We start from the raw sequence: 18,072 nt of genomic DNA on the forward strand, positions 1-18,072 counted from the left end.
GTAGTAGTAGTAGTAGTAGTAGTAGTAGTAGTAGTAGTAGTAAATTGACCGAGAAAGAAGAAATCCACCGAAGCTGTTACTTCAAAATATAGGTATTTATTTTTAAAAAAACCAACAGGAGGCGTTGTGGTGCTATAGTTAATTCTGGACGATTTTATAAATAAAGTTTGTTGAAATTTCACTTTGACCTCCAGGAGATACAGGCATGGCTGTGGGATTGTTGAAGAAAGGTGAGTTTATATATATATATATATATATATATATATATATATATCTTCTTTTAAAAAATATTAACAGGTTAGGGTTTGGCTCATTTACATACTATTTTCAAAGACCTTTTATACGAAGACTGCAAGATGTCCTAAAATTAAGTGAAACTCAAGCAGTCATAACGACGTGTAGGCTTAAGCTCACATGATATACAAACACAGTACAAATAAATAGAGTGATTAGTAACAATAACACAACAAAATGTTTATCTGTCTGTGCTCCTGATATCATTGGGTTTCAGCTACGGTGCTTAATTAAAATATAAATACAAATATTAATAAGTCGGATACGGGATGCTCCTGTCTGAAGTCTACTACGGAGTCATTGTGCTTCCTACTAGTATTGTGTTTCAGATATTCAAAAGATATTGTACCTCACAGAAAAAAAGTAAAGATAATTTTAATAACTCTGTTTTCATGAATTCTAGCACTTCCTAGGCTGGGATTAGCCGTTCCTGCGTGGCCCGGTGTTCGCTGCATGACCAGCCGGCTGTATGGAACTGCAGCAGCCCAGACCCAGATCCATCAACCAGACAACTCGGGTAAAGAGAATTTATCATGCGCAAAATAAATGCAAATCTGGTCACGCTGTTTTGAAAGCAAATACTGATACCTAGTTGTGGCATCACCTTGATTTATTATATTGATTGTTATGCCAGACAAACCAACACACCTGTGTCTAAAAATGCATGAAATATATTTCGAATGAAATTAAATGATTTGTATTTGGTTATTTTCATGCAGTTGGCAGTGACAAGATTCTAACAGAGCCTCTCAAACACCCTGACTTCTTCCGTCTGTCTGAGCTGTTCTCCCTGAAGGATCTCTTTGATGCCAGAGTGCACCTGGGGCACAAGATTGGCTGCAGACACCGGTGAGAAGTCCTCATTAAGTCATCCATCCTCCAAAGTGAAAAGCCTTTTGCATTGCACCCCAATAAATCTGTATGAAAATCCTCTGCTGTAATATAGTATACACTATGAAGAGCACAGTGTATTATAACCTCATATTGTGGAACTGTAATTCCCTTAAAATATATTGGTGTCTTCTGTAGTTTAGCCACATGTGTGCATTACTTCTTCATAAATCAGACCAGGTTATTTCTTTACATTCCCCAAAAATGATAAGGACACCCTCCCCTCCCTCCCTTGTCACTGATCCAAAGGGTTATAAAGTAGATTTGCAGACTTTGTTCTAGCCCGTGCAGCAAAGCAGAACTTTCAAAGCGTTTTTTTCTTTGCAGGCTGATGGAGCAGTATCTCTTCGGCTGCCGTTTGGAACAGGACATCCTTGATCTGGACCAGACAATGGAGCACCTGCAGCAGGCTCTCAACTTCACCGCTCATGTGGCGTACCGCCGCGGCATCATCCTGTTTGTCAGCCGCAACCGTCAGTTCACCCACCTGATCGAGAGCATGGCCAGAGACTGCGGGGAGTACGCCCACTGCCGCTACTGGCAGGGCGGCCTGCTGACCAATGCTAACGTCCAGTATGGTAAGGGCGTGCGCCTGCCGGACCTCATCGTCTTCCTCAGCACCCTCAACAACGTCTTCCAGCAGCATGTGGCTGTCCGGGACGCAGCCAAGATGAATATCCCCACGGTGGGCATCGTGGACTCGAACTGTAACCCCAGCCTGCTCACCTACCCAGTCCCGGGGAATGATGACTCGGGCCCGGCTGTGGAACTCTACTGCAAGCTGTTCAGAATGACCATCAACAGAGCCAAGGACAAGAGGAGGCAAATGGAAATCCTGTACGGCTTGAAGAGCCAGAATGATTGATTGTAAATAGGGGTCTTGTTTTAATGTGGATCCTTGTCAGTGAACCGATGTATAGAATGTGAAAATGCTTCATTTAAGAAAGGCTGTCAGATATGCATAGCATTATCACAATTTGAGCACTGTTGATTTAGGGCAAAGTAGCTCAATGCAAACCACTGTTGGTTGTCAGCAGAAACCTGATGAATAAGAAATAAACCTGCCCCACCCCAACACAATTAAATTAAGAGTAAGTCACTGATGGCATCCATTCTTGGTTCTCTTCTTGGTTTCGTTTGAAACTTTAGTTTTCTGCTTGTATTTTGTTCACTTATATATTCAAGATCCTATCAAGGGAAGTATGCCCACTGCTTTCTGTGGGGCCCCAATTAGTGAAAATAGTGTTGGATCCAAACCTTTAGATTTTCATGTTCTGTATGTGTGCATTTCTATATGCGTTATTGTTAAGAAAAAATATAAAAAAAAGGATTTTATACATGTGTTTTGTGTACTGACCAGATTTCTCTTGCCATACCTGTAAGCAGGGCGCGTGTTCTTGAGTTTAACCAAAGTGCACCTCCTTCACACAGATATGCTCTCATTACCCATTGACCTTGCATGTCAAACTGCAACTTGGCTCGTTTCGTAAACCCCCTGTTCTGTATTTTAAATGTGGTTGTTTGCTGCGCAGACCAAATCTGTTTTCCTATGAAGGCAATTCAGTTTCCGTCATGAACATTAACCCTTTCTTAGTTCATTTCTAACCCTACATGTCTGTATGTCTTAATATCCAAAAATCATCCAAGCCTTAACTAGACAGATTTCAGTTCAGCCTTGTATTATTCACAACACAGCTCTCATAGTCTGTTGAGATAGACACCTCATAGATTTGTTTTAGAGTTATGGATTATCTGTAACTGTAGCTTCTTTATAATATTAAAGGGGCTGAGTGAAACTAAAGGCCTGATTTTTCAAAAGAGGCAAAATGATTTTTTATAACCTGATTTATGTAGCTAAATCAAGTTATTTAGATTTTTAAGGGTTCAACTGGTGGATACATGACATTGTATATCAACCCTTTGAAAGCCACATGTTTAGTGACCCAAATCAGGTTTTAGAAATCACTTTGTGACCTAGTTCTTATTTTGCCCCTTTTGAAAATCAGGCCCCTGTGACATTTTGAAATCTAACATGAAACACTGTACTACTGTTATAGGCTTCCCGTAGACTTGATGTTGAATAAAATATCTAAATGATGTTCATTTATTTATTTATTTATTTATTTATTTATTTAAAATTATCTCAATCCTAAAATTATACCTGTATAAACCCTTCTTTACTCATCCGATATGTGGAATTCAGTGTCATATAAATATATAAAGGAGCCCCTGGTCAAAAAGAAAGATGCATTTTTATTACATCAAACATATTTAAGTAAAATACATGTCATGTCTTTTTCGTACACATTTCAAACTGGCGGATCATACTGTACTTGCTTAAGCCGCCGACACTGCTGCATAGGCACAGAAACATTCAAGATGCTGTGGCTACAAAGACAGACTAGCAACTACTACACACAACGCCAGAATAGTAATACAGTTCTACCCCAAAGTACCCCTATATATATATATATATATATATATATATATATATATATATATATATATATATATGTACAACCTGTCAGTATGAAATGAAGAAAGAGCTGTATTTAAAATAAAAAATAAAAGGTCCAACTGACTAAATGTTCAATTACAGTTAACAGTTTGTTTTGAAAAACTAAAGGCAGAAGAGGGTCCCCATTTAGTTCTCACACATTCATTGAAAAGACGCCGTGTTACGCGTTCAGTGTCAAATACAGCTTGTCCTACTAAGGGTGCCGTAGCACAGCATATAAAAAGCTCGCGCAGGCTCGTTTCTGCCTCTAGAGTGTGGAAACCAAGGAGAAACATGGAGGTATGTAAGCGTTCGTGTCGCCGAAGTAGAAAGGAAACAAGTTATTTAGGTTGCAAGCATTGTATGGAAAATTATAGAAAACTGAACGATTACTTGCTTATTTATTTTTGGTTGCACTCTGTAATGTCGCATTGCCGTTTGTTTTTAACCCGCTATTTGTAGTGTGATTTACGCAGCACGATTTCCAGGCTGTTGCTGGCCTTAGTTTCTCGTGCTATACGTTACTTTGCAAACTTGTTAAAAACATACACTTACTGACCAGTGTGTACTTGATAAGCGAAGTTTCCTTTGGCGTGCCTAAACTTACAGTACAGTAATGTGTTTATAAATATAAATAAAGCCTCGTGGACAGAAGTTAGGGTGGTCTTAGATAATTAATATAACTAAATTACTTCCGCTATATCTACGGACTGCCTTTTAGTTTTGTCTGCGTGTTTAGTGCAATGTGAGAATTCCACGTGCTTTAAAGGTGAGCATTCAAAGCCTCTCTAACAAACAGTACCATTAACACGTGCCAGATGGCGCTCTGACTTGCAAATCTTTGGACTGTGAAATTATTATTTTTCTTAGTAGACGCCCTTATCCAGGGCGACTTACAGTTGTTACAAGCTATCGCATTATTTTTACAAACAATTACCCATTTATACAGTTGGGGTTTTACTGGCGCAATCTAGGTAAAGTACCTTGCTCAAGGGTACAGCAGCAGTGTCCCCCACCGGGATTGTAAAACAACTATTGTAATTTAACCATTTCAGTGTAAATATTCAGAAGTGAGTCTACTCTGTAATCAAATATGGATCTGTTAAGAGTTGGTTCTGTAATTGTCATTGAAAATGTGGAGCCTTCTGCACTGATAGATACTCCTAGTCTTCTAATACACCATTTAGATTGAACCAAGATACACTATTTTTAGCCTTGGTATTATTGTAGTCTGAGATGGAGGGCCGTTAGTGCACTGGCTAACATCATCACAAAGACTCATACAAATGTTGCAGTAGGACAGTTCTGCCCCTATAGGCGTTGCTGCGCGACTGCAGGTGTCGTGTTTGTGTCAGTAGGCGGCAGAGAGGAATAAGGCTTTGTCTACATTCAGTGTCCTGACAAAGTGGGCTCTCTGGATGATTATTAGCCTGACAATGTAAATTAAGGCTTATACTTTATTGTTTTCAAATGTCTCTATGATTACTAGCCTGACACAGAATATTGCACATTGTTTAACTTGAATAGGGTTACCAAACTGGTGATGGGGGAAACTATTTTTAACCCATCCCCTCCCCTATATTTTCATTTGTAGGAAAGGGAGCTGAAACCATCAATCAACAGTGCTTTTCCTGATCATGAATGGGGTTGAAAGTCCTCTACACAGGTAACCTGAGTTTGGAGACATGTTTGCAATAGAAGTTGAATACGAATAAACAGTACTGCTTTGGCAGGAATTTTGTGCCTAAACCTGATTGTTTTTGCATGATGTTTAATATGCACCTGTCCATTGATTCTTGCATACCTGACCCTTGTGATTTTTTTTAAATATATAAATGCACACATCACTTACTGCAGACTGGTTATCTGCTTTCTGACATGTGTTACAAAAGTGCTCTGCTGTGAGCAGAACCTGCCCCTACAGGCGTTGCAGCGCGGCTGCATGTATCGTGTTTGTGTCATTGGGTGGCGTACAAGAACAAGGCTATCTACACTCTGCGTCCTGACAAAATGGGCGTTCAGAATGATTACTAGCCTGACACTTAAATCACATGTTAATGCTATTAAAAGTACATGTGTCCTTTTCCATATACTATTTATTTTTCTCCTGTAGGCAAGGAAACTGAGCTCCTCGACCAGCATGCATCCCAAAACATGAAGTACAAACCCTGCAGCGCACAGGTAACCTTGGACCTGATCAAATGCCCTTAGTCCCTAGTTTCTTTTAAATGCACTGCCTGTTCTAGATGCCAGTACCAAAAAAAAGTAAAATGCAATTAAGAGGCTTTGTTTAGCTTGTAGGTTGTGCTAAACTGGAGTTTCACCCCTTGGTAGTTGATATCCAGCAGCAGGATAAATGTGATTCAGAGGTGTTGATGTGAAAATAGTCAAGGTTAAACAGGGGACCTGTGGCCTGCTGAATGTGAAACACCAGTAAGAATTTCTCTGCTGTGTACCAAGATTCTTAAATCAATTTGTTTTTTGTGATCCTGCCCCTATAGGCGTTGCTGCGCGACTGCAGGTGTCGTGTTTGTGTCAGTAGGCGGCAGAGAGGAATAAGGCTTTGTCTACATTCAGTGTCCTGACAAAGTGGGCGCTCTGAATGATTAATAGCCTGACAAGATATAAATAATTAAAATAAAGATTTTACTTTATTTGCCTTCAACTCCCTGACTTTGTCGTCTTTTATAGGGGCTGATAACCTAAACTTTCCTAAAGCCGTGTTTCTTGGTAAGAAATATGACGTGCGGACTCCTGTAGTGCAAAGGTAAGATTGTGTTGCTTCTAAAATGGTGGCAAATTTTAGGATAATTCAAGAAGTAGGGTCAAGAAAATACAGATGCTGCTGCAAGGTCCTGTTCCTGATGGAGCAGGCATGGGTAACTGGTCCTTGAGGGCCATTCTACACCAGGATTAAGTGGTATAAAGTAACTCCTCTCAGGGTCTAGATATAGGTGTAGCTGGCTCTGATCAATAAAGAACGTGGTTGGAATAAAGCCCTGATCTTCTAGCTACAGTTGCCTGTCCCTGAGTAGTACAGCTTCCTAGTGCAGTGTAGACAAGGTGTCTGTTCCACACGTTTAGTTTTATAAGATTAATTGCTCGTTTCACACAGTAGTAGCACTAATCTAGGGCTACCTTCCCTAAAGTGCTAGCCAGGGTCTTTGAAACCAGCCATATGAGTTGCTAAACTATATGTAACCCAGTTTTATTTTATTTTTTTTATAGTGATTGATGTAGATGTGCAATACTGAATCTGGGGGAAGCCTGAGGATTTTATGAAAATAAAGGTAGGTTGCATCCTTGTGGCAAAGATAGTCTTGCCTTGCAGAATCCCACATTAACTAACTAGCTAACTAGCAGTTCTTGAAGGTTGCGTGCTGGATGCAGGGCTTGTATTGTTCCTGCCCCTACAGGTGTTGCAGTGCGACTGCAGGTGTCGTGTTTGTGTCAGTAGGTGGCAAACAGGAATCTCTTTTTATAGAGCATGAGACTAAACTCTTCCGGGGGGGGGGGGGGGGGGTTTAAATCCACCATGGATAGACTTGGTAACATTGTGCCCAACATTTGGAATGCTGTTCCAAAATGCTTCGTGTGCATTGAGGTATCTGTACCTTGCTGAATTTATATTTTAGTCTCTATGTACTGACTTTTTTTTATTGGTCCTTCCTACAAAGTGGGACCTAGTTCTAGTTGCTATACACAGTAAATAAATCTGCATAATTGCCAATACACTTTACAACAAATGAAGTGTTAAGTGCTTATTAATAACCCATCTAAGGTTTGCCTGCACATTTATGAGCTGAAAAGTTAGCATGGAATCTCATTTCAGGGAATGAGGAAAGAATAGTAGCATGTCAAGCCTCCCATCACACAGAATCCTTCAAATTACTCCTTAAGAGTGCATTAGCAGGAGGGTAGAGAGGTCATTAGCCTCACAGACTAGAGCAGGCCTGTGCAGCAGCTGCCTCATGAAGATAAGCTTCATGAGGCAGCTGTACCTGTGGAGGAGTTTGCCTTTGACAAATTTCAGTGCAATTGTAATTCACAAACTTGCTGCGTCCTGAGTTTGACATCCTATTAAATCCTGGCTAGGAGCAGATGCATGTAGGCAAAACACTTAAATGTTGAGTAATAGACAACTAGCATCATGAGGGTTTAAAATGTATACTGGTCATGTTTTATACATTGCATTTGCTCTTCACTGCTCGGTGTAATTGAATACCTGCATGCTGTTACTGGTTAAATGCATATTCAGCTCTGGGAACGTATTGTACTATCCGAACATTCTTTGAGCTGGACGCTGCATGTGTTTATAAATTGCTTCCACGTAGGTTCCAAATAAGTCTCTCTTGTTTTGTAGGTGAAGTGAAGCTGTATCCTGAACTATAACCCTGCCAAGGAAGCTCTCCAGTAGCATCTTCTAACCCTACTTCAAAGCAATCCCTTCATCTTTTGCTGCTGCTTTTCTACAGCTGGAGTGCAGTATCCAAATCCGTTTTAAGATGTTTGGGGACTTGTGGTGCATAACCTTCTGGTGGTGTTCTCAAGAAGCCATGCAGGGACATGGTCGTTAGTTTAACAAGCAACACCGCTTCATTTGTATGATTCTATAGCAACTTGAAATAAAAATTGGTTATAGATGAAATGTGTGTGGGGATTTTTGTTTTTAAATGCCAGTAGTGAATGCAGCAAAGGTCAAGTTAATACTTAAACTCAATGTAGCATGTTTTGTACAGTTTCTTTGCTCGCCCCTTGTTTGACAATTGGTGCTTAAATTGTATAAAAAAAAAAAAAAACTGTCTGCACTATAAGCGGAAGATGAGTGGAGTAAGCAAATCCTAGCTAGTGGAACAATCTTTGTTTTGTTTTTTTCTCCTCCATATATCTATCATGTGAAATATTGATTGAAGCTGATTTTGATAGTATTAATTCCTTTATATATTATCCATTATTTCTTGCATTAGGTTGTCTGATAAGATACATACACATAATGTGTCTCTTTCTGAGTAGCCTAACTTCCATAACCTTTCATTCACTGCTGTAATGACTAAGCTGGGGGAGGGAAGAGATAAACAACCATAGCTGGAGGGCTTTCCTTTCCCCCCCCCCCCCCCCCTTCTCCTTTCAGTTAATACAGGGATGGTAAAGTATTGAACCATTCAAACCCAGTATGCCAAAGGCACATTCACCATTTGGAGTTACTGTTGTAGTGTCATATTAATTACTGTTTCTTATGCAATGCAGTATATAATCAACCAGGTAGCTTGATACGAGGTTGACTTCATAAGCCAGACAATTACAGGCATGCCCCTGCATCATTCAAATAGATTAGTTAGTGTGAACCACATGGAAACATGCTTTAAAATAGGATCACATGAAATGTGTTCTTAAAAATGACATGTTTCAACCTTTACATTTCTGCTGTTTAAAACTTTCTCAATACCAAAGAGGTTGCAAAACAATACTAGATATAATAGATCTTCAGGGATATGGTACTGAATGTGAATCAACAGAGCTATTGTACTGAGTACATTTTTGTACTTATTTCAATATTTGTTAAAGAATCAAAATATAAGCATGTTCTGAATCTATACATAACAGTAATTGTATTTCTGATTCTTACCTTTGACAGGGGACATCCATAAACTACATAAAACAGCAAAAAAAAAAATGTTTTCCACCATGACATATCAACAGTACAGAATAAGAATTTGACCAGCAAGTGTGACAGACACCTCCAGATGTACATAGGATTGCCTCCACTATATCCCAAGAGGGGGATCCCCTTTCATGCTAGCTACAGACTGAGCTTGAATTTACTAACCAAAAATAAAAAGAAATACTGCACATGCATATACACACACACACTAAATGCACACTCACAAATACACAATTAAAGCTACTTTTTTAATGTATTTTTTTTTTAATGAAAAAACATTGAGCTGTGTTACAATGGAAAGAGGTGTGGAATACTGCATTTTATCTAACAAACTACTCTGTTTCTACTGACTTGCGTTCACTGCAGTTGGCCACTGAAGTGGCTTCAGTGTTGTAATAATTTCACAAAATTCATAGTGCTTGAAAACAAGAGTGACTAAAATAAATAAAATGCCACCCTCTCATCCAAGGACTTAAATGTCACGCAGAATCGAATCTCAAAGTCTATCGAATGGAAAGATTTCGACGTTTTTAGGCTAGATAAGTGCTGTTTGTAAGTTTCTAGAACTATTTAGACCTTAAGATAAGGGCTTCGTCCACTCTAGACTGGCAACAAGGTTCAGTCAAGCCTGATCATAAACTCATAGCCAGTGAAGTGGTCCATTGAGCTCTCTGACACTAATGTTTTTAATACCTGGTATCCTGGAAGGGAGTAGTGGTTCCGCAGATGAGTTGAAACGATTAGAAAACAGTGACTAGATACAGGAGGCATATACAAACATTCCCTCCATTAAACCCAGATATGCCGACTGTCCTACATTTAGGTCACTTGGAATTACAATTCAGGCATATCTGTGTTAAAAGGTCCTCACATCCAGAAAGACATGAGCAGGTTTCAGGAATACTTTGTGTTGGAGATCTTCTTCCACAGCAGGGTTTTCAGGTTGTTGAGCACCAGTGAATGGTGGACCTCCATCTGGCTGGCCAGGCCGCTCAAGGTGATGCAAGTCCGCAGCTGCTTCTGGAGATCCTCGTTGATCTCGGGTGGGGCCCCGAAGAGCAGGTATCCCTGCAGGAGGTGGCACACCTTGGCCAGGTTGGGCTGCACCACCTCCCCGTTGCACTGCTTGACCAGCTTATCACAAGTGGCTGTGCAGTCCTTCCCATAGGTGCAGTCGCTGTTGTGCTCGCAGTGGCGGTTCTTCAAGAATCCCCGGACGGCCATCTCAGTGGCCACGCTCCGAAGGTCCGTCATCTTGCAGTCGTATTTGCTGTTGTAGCCCACGTGGCGGAGGCTGGCGTCGCAGATGTAGTAGCTGCCGTAGGAGCCATGGAAGATCTCCTCCACGAATTCCAGCAGCCCAATGGTGATCTTAGCTCGTCTGGGCCAGGCTGGTGCCAGCCACCTGTTGGCACTGGAGTGCAGGGCGGAGGGGACCAGGGGCTGCAGGTAGCGGGGGACCTCCAGGCGGTACAGCGAGGTGTGGGCGACCCGCTCTGTCACATACAGGTCACCACAGAAGCCCAGCAGCTTGGGGGTGTGCTCTTTCTCGTGAAGAGCTACCATGAGTAGGAACTCGTTGACCTGCAGCAGCGCCCACACTGACTTCGCCTCGGCCAGAGACACCTTCCCGTCCTGATTAACGTCAGCCAGGGAGATGATCCGACCCACCAGGTTCCCCAGGGAGGGCTGCTCGCCCAGATTGGACTGGAGGAACAAGAGATCCCTGTTCATTAAATGCACTTGCATGCTCTAGTCAAAAGCAATTATAAATTGAAATGTGGTGTGCGGTGGTATTTGCACAGAGCACATCAATCTTACTGTCCTGTGCAGGGTTTTTAACTGTATTGTTCATGTGTGAAAAAGAGAAGTCCAGCACTGCCAATGCACTAGTAGTATACATTGCTTACAAGTTTTATTGCACAGTATAGAGACAACAGAAATCAATACAACATAATTTGTATTGCTAGTACATTGGCAAGGGCTGTACTACTCTCTTTTGTCTTGATTGTAGAGCATTAATTAATATGCTTATTACTGCTAACAGGATAAAGGCCTGTTTCTGGTGGGTTTATGGAAGGTAGTGAAATAAGTGGACAGTTAGACAGACCAGGATTTTTTAATAAGTGGGGTGAGTATAATCAAGTGGACACTACGGCCCACTGAACCTCAATGTAACGAGACCCTCAAGACATTATCCCTAATCCCCAGGCTGGAACACTGACTCTCAGGAAGATGAGCAGCATCTCCCGGAACTCGTCCATGGAGGTCCCTCTGGTGGGCTTATCAAAGAGTGTCAGCTCCCTCCTGGACACAGAGTCAGGGCTGCCGTCCCCCCTCAGAGGCTCCTCGATCCCACACTTTATCATCACCTCCTTGTTCTTCCAGGTACCGCTGTACACCTGCAGGGCAATTCAAAATGAGCAGGGATAAGTAAAGCAACAGGCCGACCCATACACACGGTCAATCCTAGCCCTTAGTCCTGCTCTACTAGACATCTCGTACACCAGTCCACAATGGACCATCCCAGTATGGACCATATTCTAGTGTGCAGTGCTTCGGGATGGTTTTGGCTGTGAAAGACGCTATATAAGTCCAAGATTGTTGTTATTATGGATAGTGGCGGTACATTTGTAGATTTGTTCTCTGTGGTTCTCGCTACCAGCTAATAAAAGCCTTGGTTAACCCATTAAGTGCCATTGGCTAATTTGTACATTTTCTGAGCATTTATAACTGGCATCTATCATTGTCATTTTCTCTTAAACTATACTGTCATGATAACATACTCTAATTGTAGGAACCGCAAAGGTTAGGTCTAAATGTAATGTATCTAAATTACATAAAGACAAATTGTGTTCTGATTTTTTCAAAGAAAATATTATTTGGTACTCAGTGGGTTAATCTGTGTATATCCAACCAAGATTTTTCCCAAACATCATCTACTAAATTCATTTAAAAAGGAAATTGCTTTTATAGTTCACAAGTAACCTTCCTGTAACCTAACAATAAACATGGATCAGGGTTCTAGCAACAAAAGTTAAGCAATTACATTTTAGTTTAATACTCTTTCATTAATTGAGGCCATGCCTAGTTTCTCTTTATCTGTCATTTTCTTACTTTTAACCTTCAGTTTACCAGCAAGGACGACTACTGTAAATGCACAGCAGTTTGAGCCATTCCAGATATGGAGCAAACTGCTACGCAATGGGAGTTCATTCCTGTGGTAGTGCAGTTAATGCACTGCGTGTCAGTGTGTACCTGGTAAGTGGGCGTGGAGGACAGGCAGTGCTGGAACACAAGCTTGTTTTCCTCACACAGATCTCTGCACGAGGAGCCGGAAATAATCCCCCTTCTGTAGTGATCACACTGAAACAAGGGAGCCCACAGACAGGCATTAGAAACATACAGGCTTGAGTTCTCACAGAACAAGTTAATGTATTAGCTGAAAACATATTGTTTGGGATTTGCATGCGTTATTTTTAAACACATATATCACACTTTCCCTATATTTGTATTTTATATATAGTGGAAACATTATTCAGACAAGCCTTCAGACAGCCTTCAGCCTTAATATAACACTGTATTAAGGCAAGCATAATTAAATCCTGTACTGCACCAAATAATTTGATATGAAGATAGAAAGACTTCTAGTCAGTACATTTGTCAGTTTTATTACTTACATTTTACTTTAGCTAAAACATAAAACCTGGTGACAAGGAATCTCACTTTGTACAGATATATTTGTAGTACACAAATGCTTCTAAAAGACATTAGTACAAGAATATTAGGATATTTATCCCACTACTAAGTATTGCTAAGCAATATGAAATGAATGGTTACAGCAAATGGTACTGTGGAAATTTCCCATGGTAGACTTACACAGCTAGTGCATGGGGTTCTACTACATAATAAAACGACTGTATTTCATTAAGAATTCACCACACACAGCTTTGTGCAGTTGCACCGTTTCTACTGTGCTGCAGAGAAGGCAGACACCTCTGGCTGTACAAGCCCTTTGAGACTCTGAATCTGAAATCCTGCCAGTACTGTACTGCGACAATGAGCGGGACAGAGTAAGCAGACAGAATAACAAAAGCCAAGTTAGGAAAGGAAAAAAAAAGGGAAAATATGACATCCCAACCATGGCTGTAAATACAACACCAGACCTACAGCCAACATGTAAAAACACTTGACAGAAAGATGGGTTCTTCCATACAGCATATCTCCAGATTCTGATACTTTCAATAACTTGTAGACCTTATTTGCTACACAAAGCGCATGACTTCTTTCAATGCATTGTGGGGTTGCCGAGGCAACATGCTTTTTCTGGGTCTCTGGCGTCTTGACCTTGGGAGTCAATCCCCCCCCCCCCCCGATTACCCAAAGGCAGGTAGGCAAGCAGCCAATAAGCAAAGGGCACATGAGCCTTCGCCAGTACTCTTCACAAGGCCTGGGTAATTTGTTTTCCCTTCCTTCTCTGCAGGGTATTCAGAGTCACCCTGTCACTGCTGCTGTTGACAGGGAGCCTAACCAAAGTGTACATTTTGAGTTAACCTCATAGAAATTGATACAGTAAACTCCTTGAAATCAGTGGCCACCTATTTAGCAATTTTTAAGTAACTTAAAATGTATTTAAAAACAGGCCCCACAATTTAAGGGAGTCATTTGATTTTCCTTTATCTGTCTGGTGGAGCCTCTCCAGTTGTAATATAGCATTAGATGTTTCCATTCTGTGAAAGTTTTCAATTGGTCCAAATGATACAAATTGATACAACTACATTTTCTTATATTCAAACTAATACGTTATTTTCTTATATCGGCAACTGAATATGTTTTCTGTGAAGATTTTTACATTTGAACAAACTAAACCGAAATTGGGAGTTTTTAGAAAAACGTCACTCTGCTTTGAAAGAGATTCAAAGCAACTGTAGCAATGTCAATGTACTTGCAATTTCAGTGTCTGAAGTGCCTGAAGCTGAGATCAAGATGCATTGCCTCCATTCCCAGTAAATGGAACCCTTCTAATGTATAGCTGGCATGTTAGAATTGAAGAGCTAATGTTACTCTTTTGAGCTACGACAGTATTTGGCTCAAAGAGCTGATATGAGATGAAGCTGACATATTTTTGCATCTCTTGTGGAAATTTGAGGGTGTCTATATTTATTAATGTATTACTGTATTAAGCAGTAATACCCGGTAGGGATTCTTGGTTTACATATATTTATATGTAAACGAATTGCTGTAAATTGAACAGTCCCAGTTACACTTGTTGATTAAATGGATTTAATAAAAAAGAAAAGATAACTAGAACTACATTAGATTAAAGAAAGCTCTCAGTTTCCATGCATTTCTCTCAGGAAATCGGTTACACTTGTGCTTCCTAGGTCATTTCACCTCGGCCGGTTTTCTGAGTCAAAGCATATCACTAGTGAAAGCTGTTAGTCAACAGGGAAAGTAGCGATTGAGCAATTTCAGCATCACTGGTGAAATGACCAAGGAAGCGCAATGCTATCTGAAAGCATGACTTGCAAACAGAGATTTTTTTTTTAAACCTAGTGCAGTATCAGATATCAAGTTTTAAAATACAAATACATGTTTACTATACATCTTCCAAAACTTTACATTTCTGATCTATGTAACGAATGGAAGTATAGGATTTCTTTATTTATTTATTTTTTAATTATTTTGCTTGCTACAAAAGGAACGTATTTAGAAATTGTGAATGAATCATTTTTCAATACTCTTGTATAGTACCATTAAGGAGCTGTAACATGAGACTAGCTCATAACAACAAGGCCAGTAGCTGCAGCACAAGGCCAGGGTTAAACTGGTAATCAGAAACGAATGAGGCAGAGAAATCACGGCATAGCATTTGTCATGATATAATGACCATTAGGAAGACAAACACCACTGTCGTCCTATTGCTGCCAGATTTAATAGGTTTTCAAAGGTGTACTGTCGATAGCTGTGACCCACATATTAAAAAAAAAAAACATCTATCTAAGCAGGAGTGATGTTCCATGGCTTTGGTACTAAATAAAATCCCACTGCAGATGTTGAAATGGCTATTTTCTAGCCCCTTATTTTTACTGTTCTCTAAATGAATGATCTTATTTCAGAAGGAGACCCATTACATGTTCAGGATCTGTTGCACGGAGCAGAATGGAGACAGAAAACGTGCACAGCCGTTCCAAGCGACCCATGCAGTAAACCAATGGCGCATCAGTCAGTAGCTGGCAAGCCGCTTTAAAAACACAGTTTGACTGATAAATATGAAATTGTGGGTGAGGATGGGGGTAAGAGCACGCTGTATGGAGCCTGTGCCATGCCGAGAGGGAAAGGAGGGAGGAGGGGACTTCAAAGGGCAGGAGCACTTACGATAATCATCTGACAGACATGGCCCCTGCAGAGCTCCGAGTAGGATGAATAATGCATGTACACGACCCAGCTCCCGACGAAAATCCCCAGCCAAGCCAGGAAAAGATACTTCACTTTGATAGCAGGGATGCGACTCTGTAAGAAGACACACACAACTCAGAGTCAAGAAGAGCTAGTTTTAATACATTGTAGTTTTCTACTTTTATAATAAACTTGACAGTGCCCACTGTCTTGTGTGGCATGCTTCACTGTTTGAACCAGACTTGGGTCACAAGTGAAATGAGTTGCGTTCTGAACACTGAGGACCAATTAAGAGCAGCTCAGAATGGAATGGCTGGCAGTGTTTAGACTGGGGAAGGCCTGTATTGACGGCAGGTGGATAGTATCGAATGCTGGGAATGCAGTACGGGACTGTGCTCAGAATTTTTTTTTTTTTTTTTTTTTTCATAATTTCGTTATCATCATTTGTCAATGTTGCCGTTTTCTTCAAGAGACCTTCAGCAAATGTGAAATTTACTTAAAAGGTTTGATGCTTTTTATTTTTAACATTGCGAAAATCTGCTAAATTAGACAGGGCTCCATCGACTCAATAGAAACATTTCTCCCAAGCTCTATATATCCCCATAATAATTTGAACCGCAACATAACCTGACTCCCCCCTCGCCAACCATGACCCTTTGCGCCCCCTCCCTCACCAACCATGACCCTTTGCGCCCCTCCCTCACCAACCATGACCCTTTGCGCCCCCTCCCTCACCAACCATGACTTTTTGCGCCGCAACTTGATTCCTTGCGCCAAAACATGACCCTTAACTCGCCGTATTTGACACACTTGTGTGTGAAACGGCGCCTCAGACAGCATAAGTTACTGAGCGGCGTGCCTCAGAAACTAGTTATGGGTGGTGACTTCTGGCTTTATGGAGGTAATCAAGTTTGCATCTCCAAAACTGCTTGCGCATTTCTTATGAAATATATAACAATAAAATACATTCCGTGTTTCAAAAGTTTTGCACTATTATAATAGTCCAATATGGTTACTTAATACCAATATTTTGGATAACCCCACAAATGTACTGAAATAAACGCCCCCTAGTTGCGAACCAGACAGTTGCCTAGCGCCCTGGAAGCACTGCATTTTGGTGTGGAACCCAAATGATTTGTTTTATAATTGTATATTCACGACTCGGGTGCTATAAGTTGTACTATATTTGCCTGTCTGCGGCTGCTAGTTTGGATACTGGCAGTGCTAGTAATGGTATTTTATAATATTTACAATCGTGCAATGCTTACCTGCAATCTTTTTGACAGTGGGCAAAACAGCACCAAATGCACCAGCCTCCTTAAACTCCTTCTCATCATCATCATCATTTTCTGCGGTACAGAAAGCCTGAGCGTCAATAATCTGAGAAGGGAGCTCACTGTGTTATCCTAGATATCGATGTGTGGTTGTAGCTTCCATTGCTTCTTTATATTCCCATTCAAAACTGTTGACCGATTTGGAAACACGACAATGTAATGACGTCTCGGGATTATGTATGTCTTATGTTGTTAAATACAGATGTAATCATATTTTAAATCAGTGGTTAGATCCCGCACCTCGCATTGTTCATTGTTTCTCTATCAAGGCAAAACAGCATACACACACAACAACCTGAACAATGCAACCAACGTACGAACAATAAACTAATTCTGTTAATTAAAAATACATCAAATGATGATAAACATCACGCGCTGTAAGGTTTAAACAGCATCCGTCGCGCCACCAGTTTGAAATGTATACATTTCGTTAAGGTCCATCGGGTAGATTAGAATGAGTTTCTGACGGTCTTTTTCCTTTTAGCACTGGTGCTCAAACGCTGGAAGCGAGATGCAGAGTCTGCGTTGCCAGAGGAGCAAACAAGCATTGACATTGGCATTAATTAAAGGGGAAGTGACGCTCTGACTGTTCCTCGTTTTTCAGCCTCCGACCTAAATGTTTTTTTTTCCAAGACATATAAGACGAGTTGGTACAGTACTGCTACTATAACCAAGAGACACTTGGTAATAGTGTGCAGATATTACATACGTGATACATGTTGCCATTATTTATTTACCATTGGGCTGTCATATTATGCATCATATTGTTTTCCAAAACAGATTACATTTTAAACTTTTTTTTTTTTTAAATATAGCAAACAGTTTCGGTTAGAGCCAAGATTCTTAGTGCAACAATTTTAGATCTGCTAGTACTAGTCACGTGCTTCCTGTTTATTTTTGGAATATTGCCACCTGGATCGTTCATTGGCGCGCTGCTTTATACTTCCCCTTTTAACAAAAACAAAAGCTTGGGTTAGTTATGAAGGACGTCACAT

The 18,072-nt window shown here is 40.6% G+C and overlaps 2 protein-coding genes, 1 long non-coding RNA gene and 4 other non-coding genes across 8 annotated transcripts; 6 read left to right on the forward strand and 1 right to left on the reverse strand.

The window, feature by feature from the left end:
* Positions 1–107: 107 nt before the first annotated feature.
* Positions 108–2,750, forward strand: LOC117422215 (small ribosomal subunit protein uS2m-like). The gene is made up of 4 exons (XM_034036948.3): positions 108–230; positions 698–811; positions 1,014–1,143; positions 1,513–2,750. The coding sequence occupies exons 1-4, from the start codon at positions 206–208 to the stop codon at positions 2,048–2,050; spliced, it is 807 nt and encodes a 268-aa protein (XP_033892839.3). The 5' UTR covers positions 108–205; the 3' UTR covers positions 2,051–2,750.
* A 1,177-nt stretch (positions 2,751–3,927) lies between these two features.
* Positions 3,928–8,339, forward strand: LOC117422657 (uncharacterized). Its single transcript, XR_004547645.3, has 6 exons — positions 3,928–3,982; positions 5,277–5,348; positions 5,796–5,863; positions 6,374–6,449; positions 6,911–6,972; positions 8,046–8,339. It is a non-coding gene; the product is annotated as an uncharacterized LOC117422657 (long non-coding RNA).
* On the forward strand, positions 4,987–5,120 carry LOC117974033 (small nucleolar RNA SNORA17). Its single transcript, XR_004664205.2, has one exon. It is a non-coding gene; the product is annotated as a small nucleolar RNA SNORA17 (small nucleolar RNA).
* On the forward strand, positions 5,594–5,725 carry LOC117422743 (small nucleolar RNA SNORA17). The gene has a single exon (XR_004547665.3). It is a non-coding gene; the product is annotated as a small nucleolar RNA SNORA17 (small nucleolar RNA).
* Positions 6,171–6,304, forward strand: LOC117422741 (small nucleolar RNA SNORA17). The gene has a single exon (XR_004547663.1). It is a non-coding gene; the product is annotated as a small nucleolar RNA SNORA17 (small nucleolar RNA).
* On the forward strand, positions 7,086–7,165 carry LOC117422744 (small nucleolar RNA SNORA17). Its single transcript, XR_004547666.3, has one exon. It is a non-coding gene; the product is annotated as a small nucleolar RNA SNORA17 (small nucleolar RNA).
* Positions 8,340–9,338: 999 nt separating the features above from the next.
* LOC117422134 (divergent protein kinase domain 1B-like) lies at positions 9,339–17,648 on the reverse strand. Of its 2 annotated transcripts, XM_058986997.1 has the most exons (5): positions 17,012–17,643; positions 15,723–15,857; positions 12,603–12,710; positions 11,570–11,746; positions 9,344–11,051 (listed from the first exon to the last, which is right to left on the reverse strand). In XM_058986997.1, the coding sequence occupies exons 1-5, from the start codon at positions 17,087–17,089 to the stop codon at positions 10,239–10,241; spliced, it is 1,311 nt and encodes a 436-aa protein (XP_058842980.1). In that variant the 5' UTR covers positions 17,090–17,643; the 3' UTR covers positions 9,344–10,238. The 2 variants fall into 2 exon arrangements, with proteins under 2 accessions (XP_058842982.1, XP_058842980.1); XM_058986999.1 differs by lacking the exon at positions 15,723–15,857 and having other exon boundaries at positions 9,339–11,051; positions 17,012–17,648.
* Between the last annotated feature and the right edge of the window lie 424 nt (positions 17,649–18,072).

This window comes from Acipenser ruthenus, chromosome 15 (assembly GCF_902713425.1).
Source record: "Acipenser ruthenus chromosome 15, fAciRut3.2 maternal haplotype, whole genome shotgun sequence".
NCBI classification, from domain to species: domain Eukaryota; kingdom Metazoa; phylum Chordata; class Actinopteri; order Acipenseriformes; family Acipenseridae; genus Acipenser; species Acipenser ruthenus.

Bases quoted from the DNA above. Each gene is read 5' to 3' on its own strand.
- LOC117422215 (XM_034036948.3), top strand. From the start codon at position 206: ATGGCTGTGGGATTGTTGAAGAAAG. The intron at 231-697 runs GTGAGTTTATAT...CATGAATTCTAG, and splicing joins TGTGGGATTGTTGAAGAAAG to CACTTCCTAGGCTGGGATTA. The intron at 812-1,013 runs GTAAAGAGAATT...ATTTTCATGCAG, and splicing joins CCATCAACCAGACAACTCGG to TTGGCAGTGACAAGATTCTA.
- LOC117422134 (XM_058986997.1), bottom strand. From the start codon at position 17,089: ATGATGATGATGATGAGAAGGAGTTTAAGGAGGCTGGTGCATTTGGTG. The intron at 15,858-17,011 runs GTAAGCATTGCA...GTCTTCTTACAG, and splicing joins CACTGTCAAAAAGATTGCAG to AGTCGCATCCCTGCTATCAA. The intron at 11,747-12,602 runs GTACACACTGAC...ATTGCCCTGCAG, and splicing joins CCTCCACGCCCACTTACCAG to GTGTACAGCGGTACCTGGAA.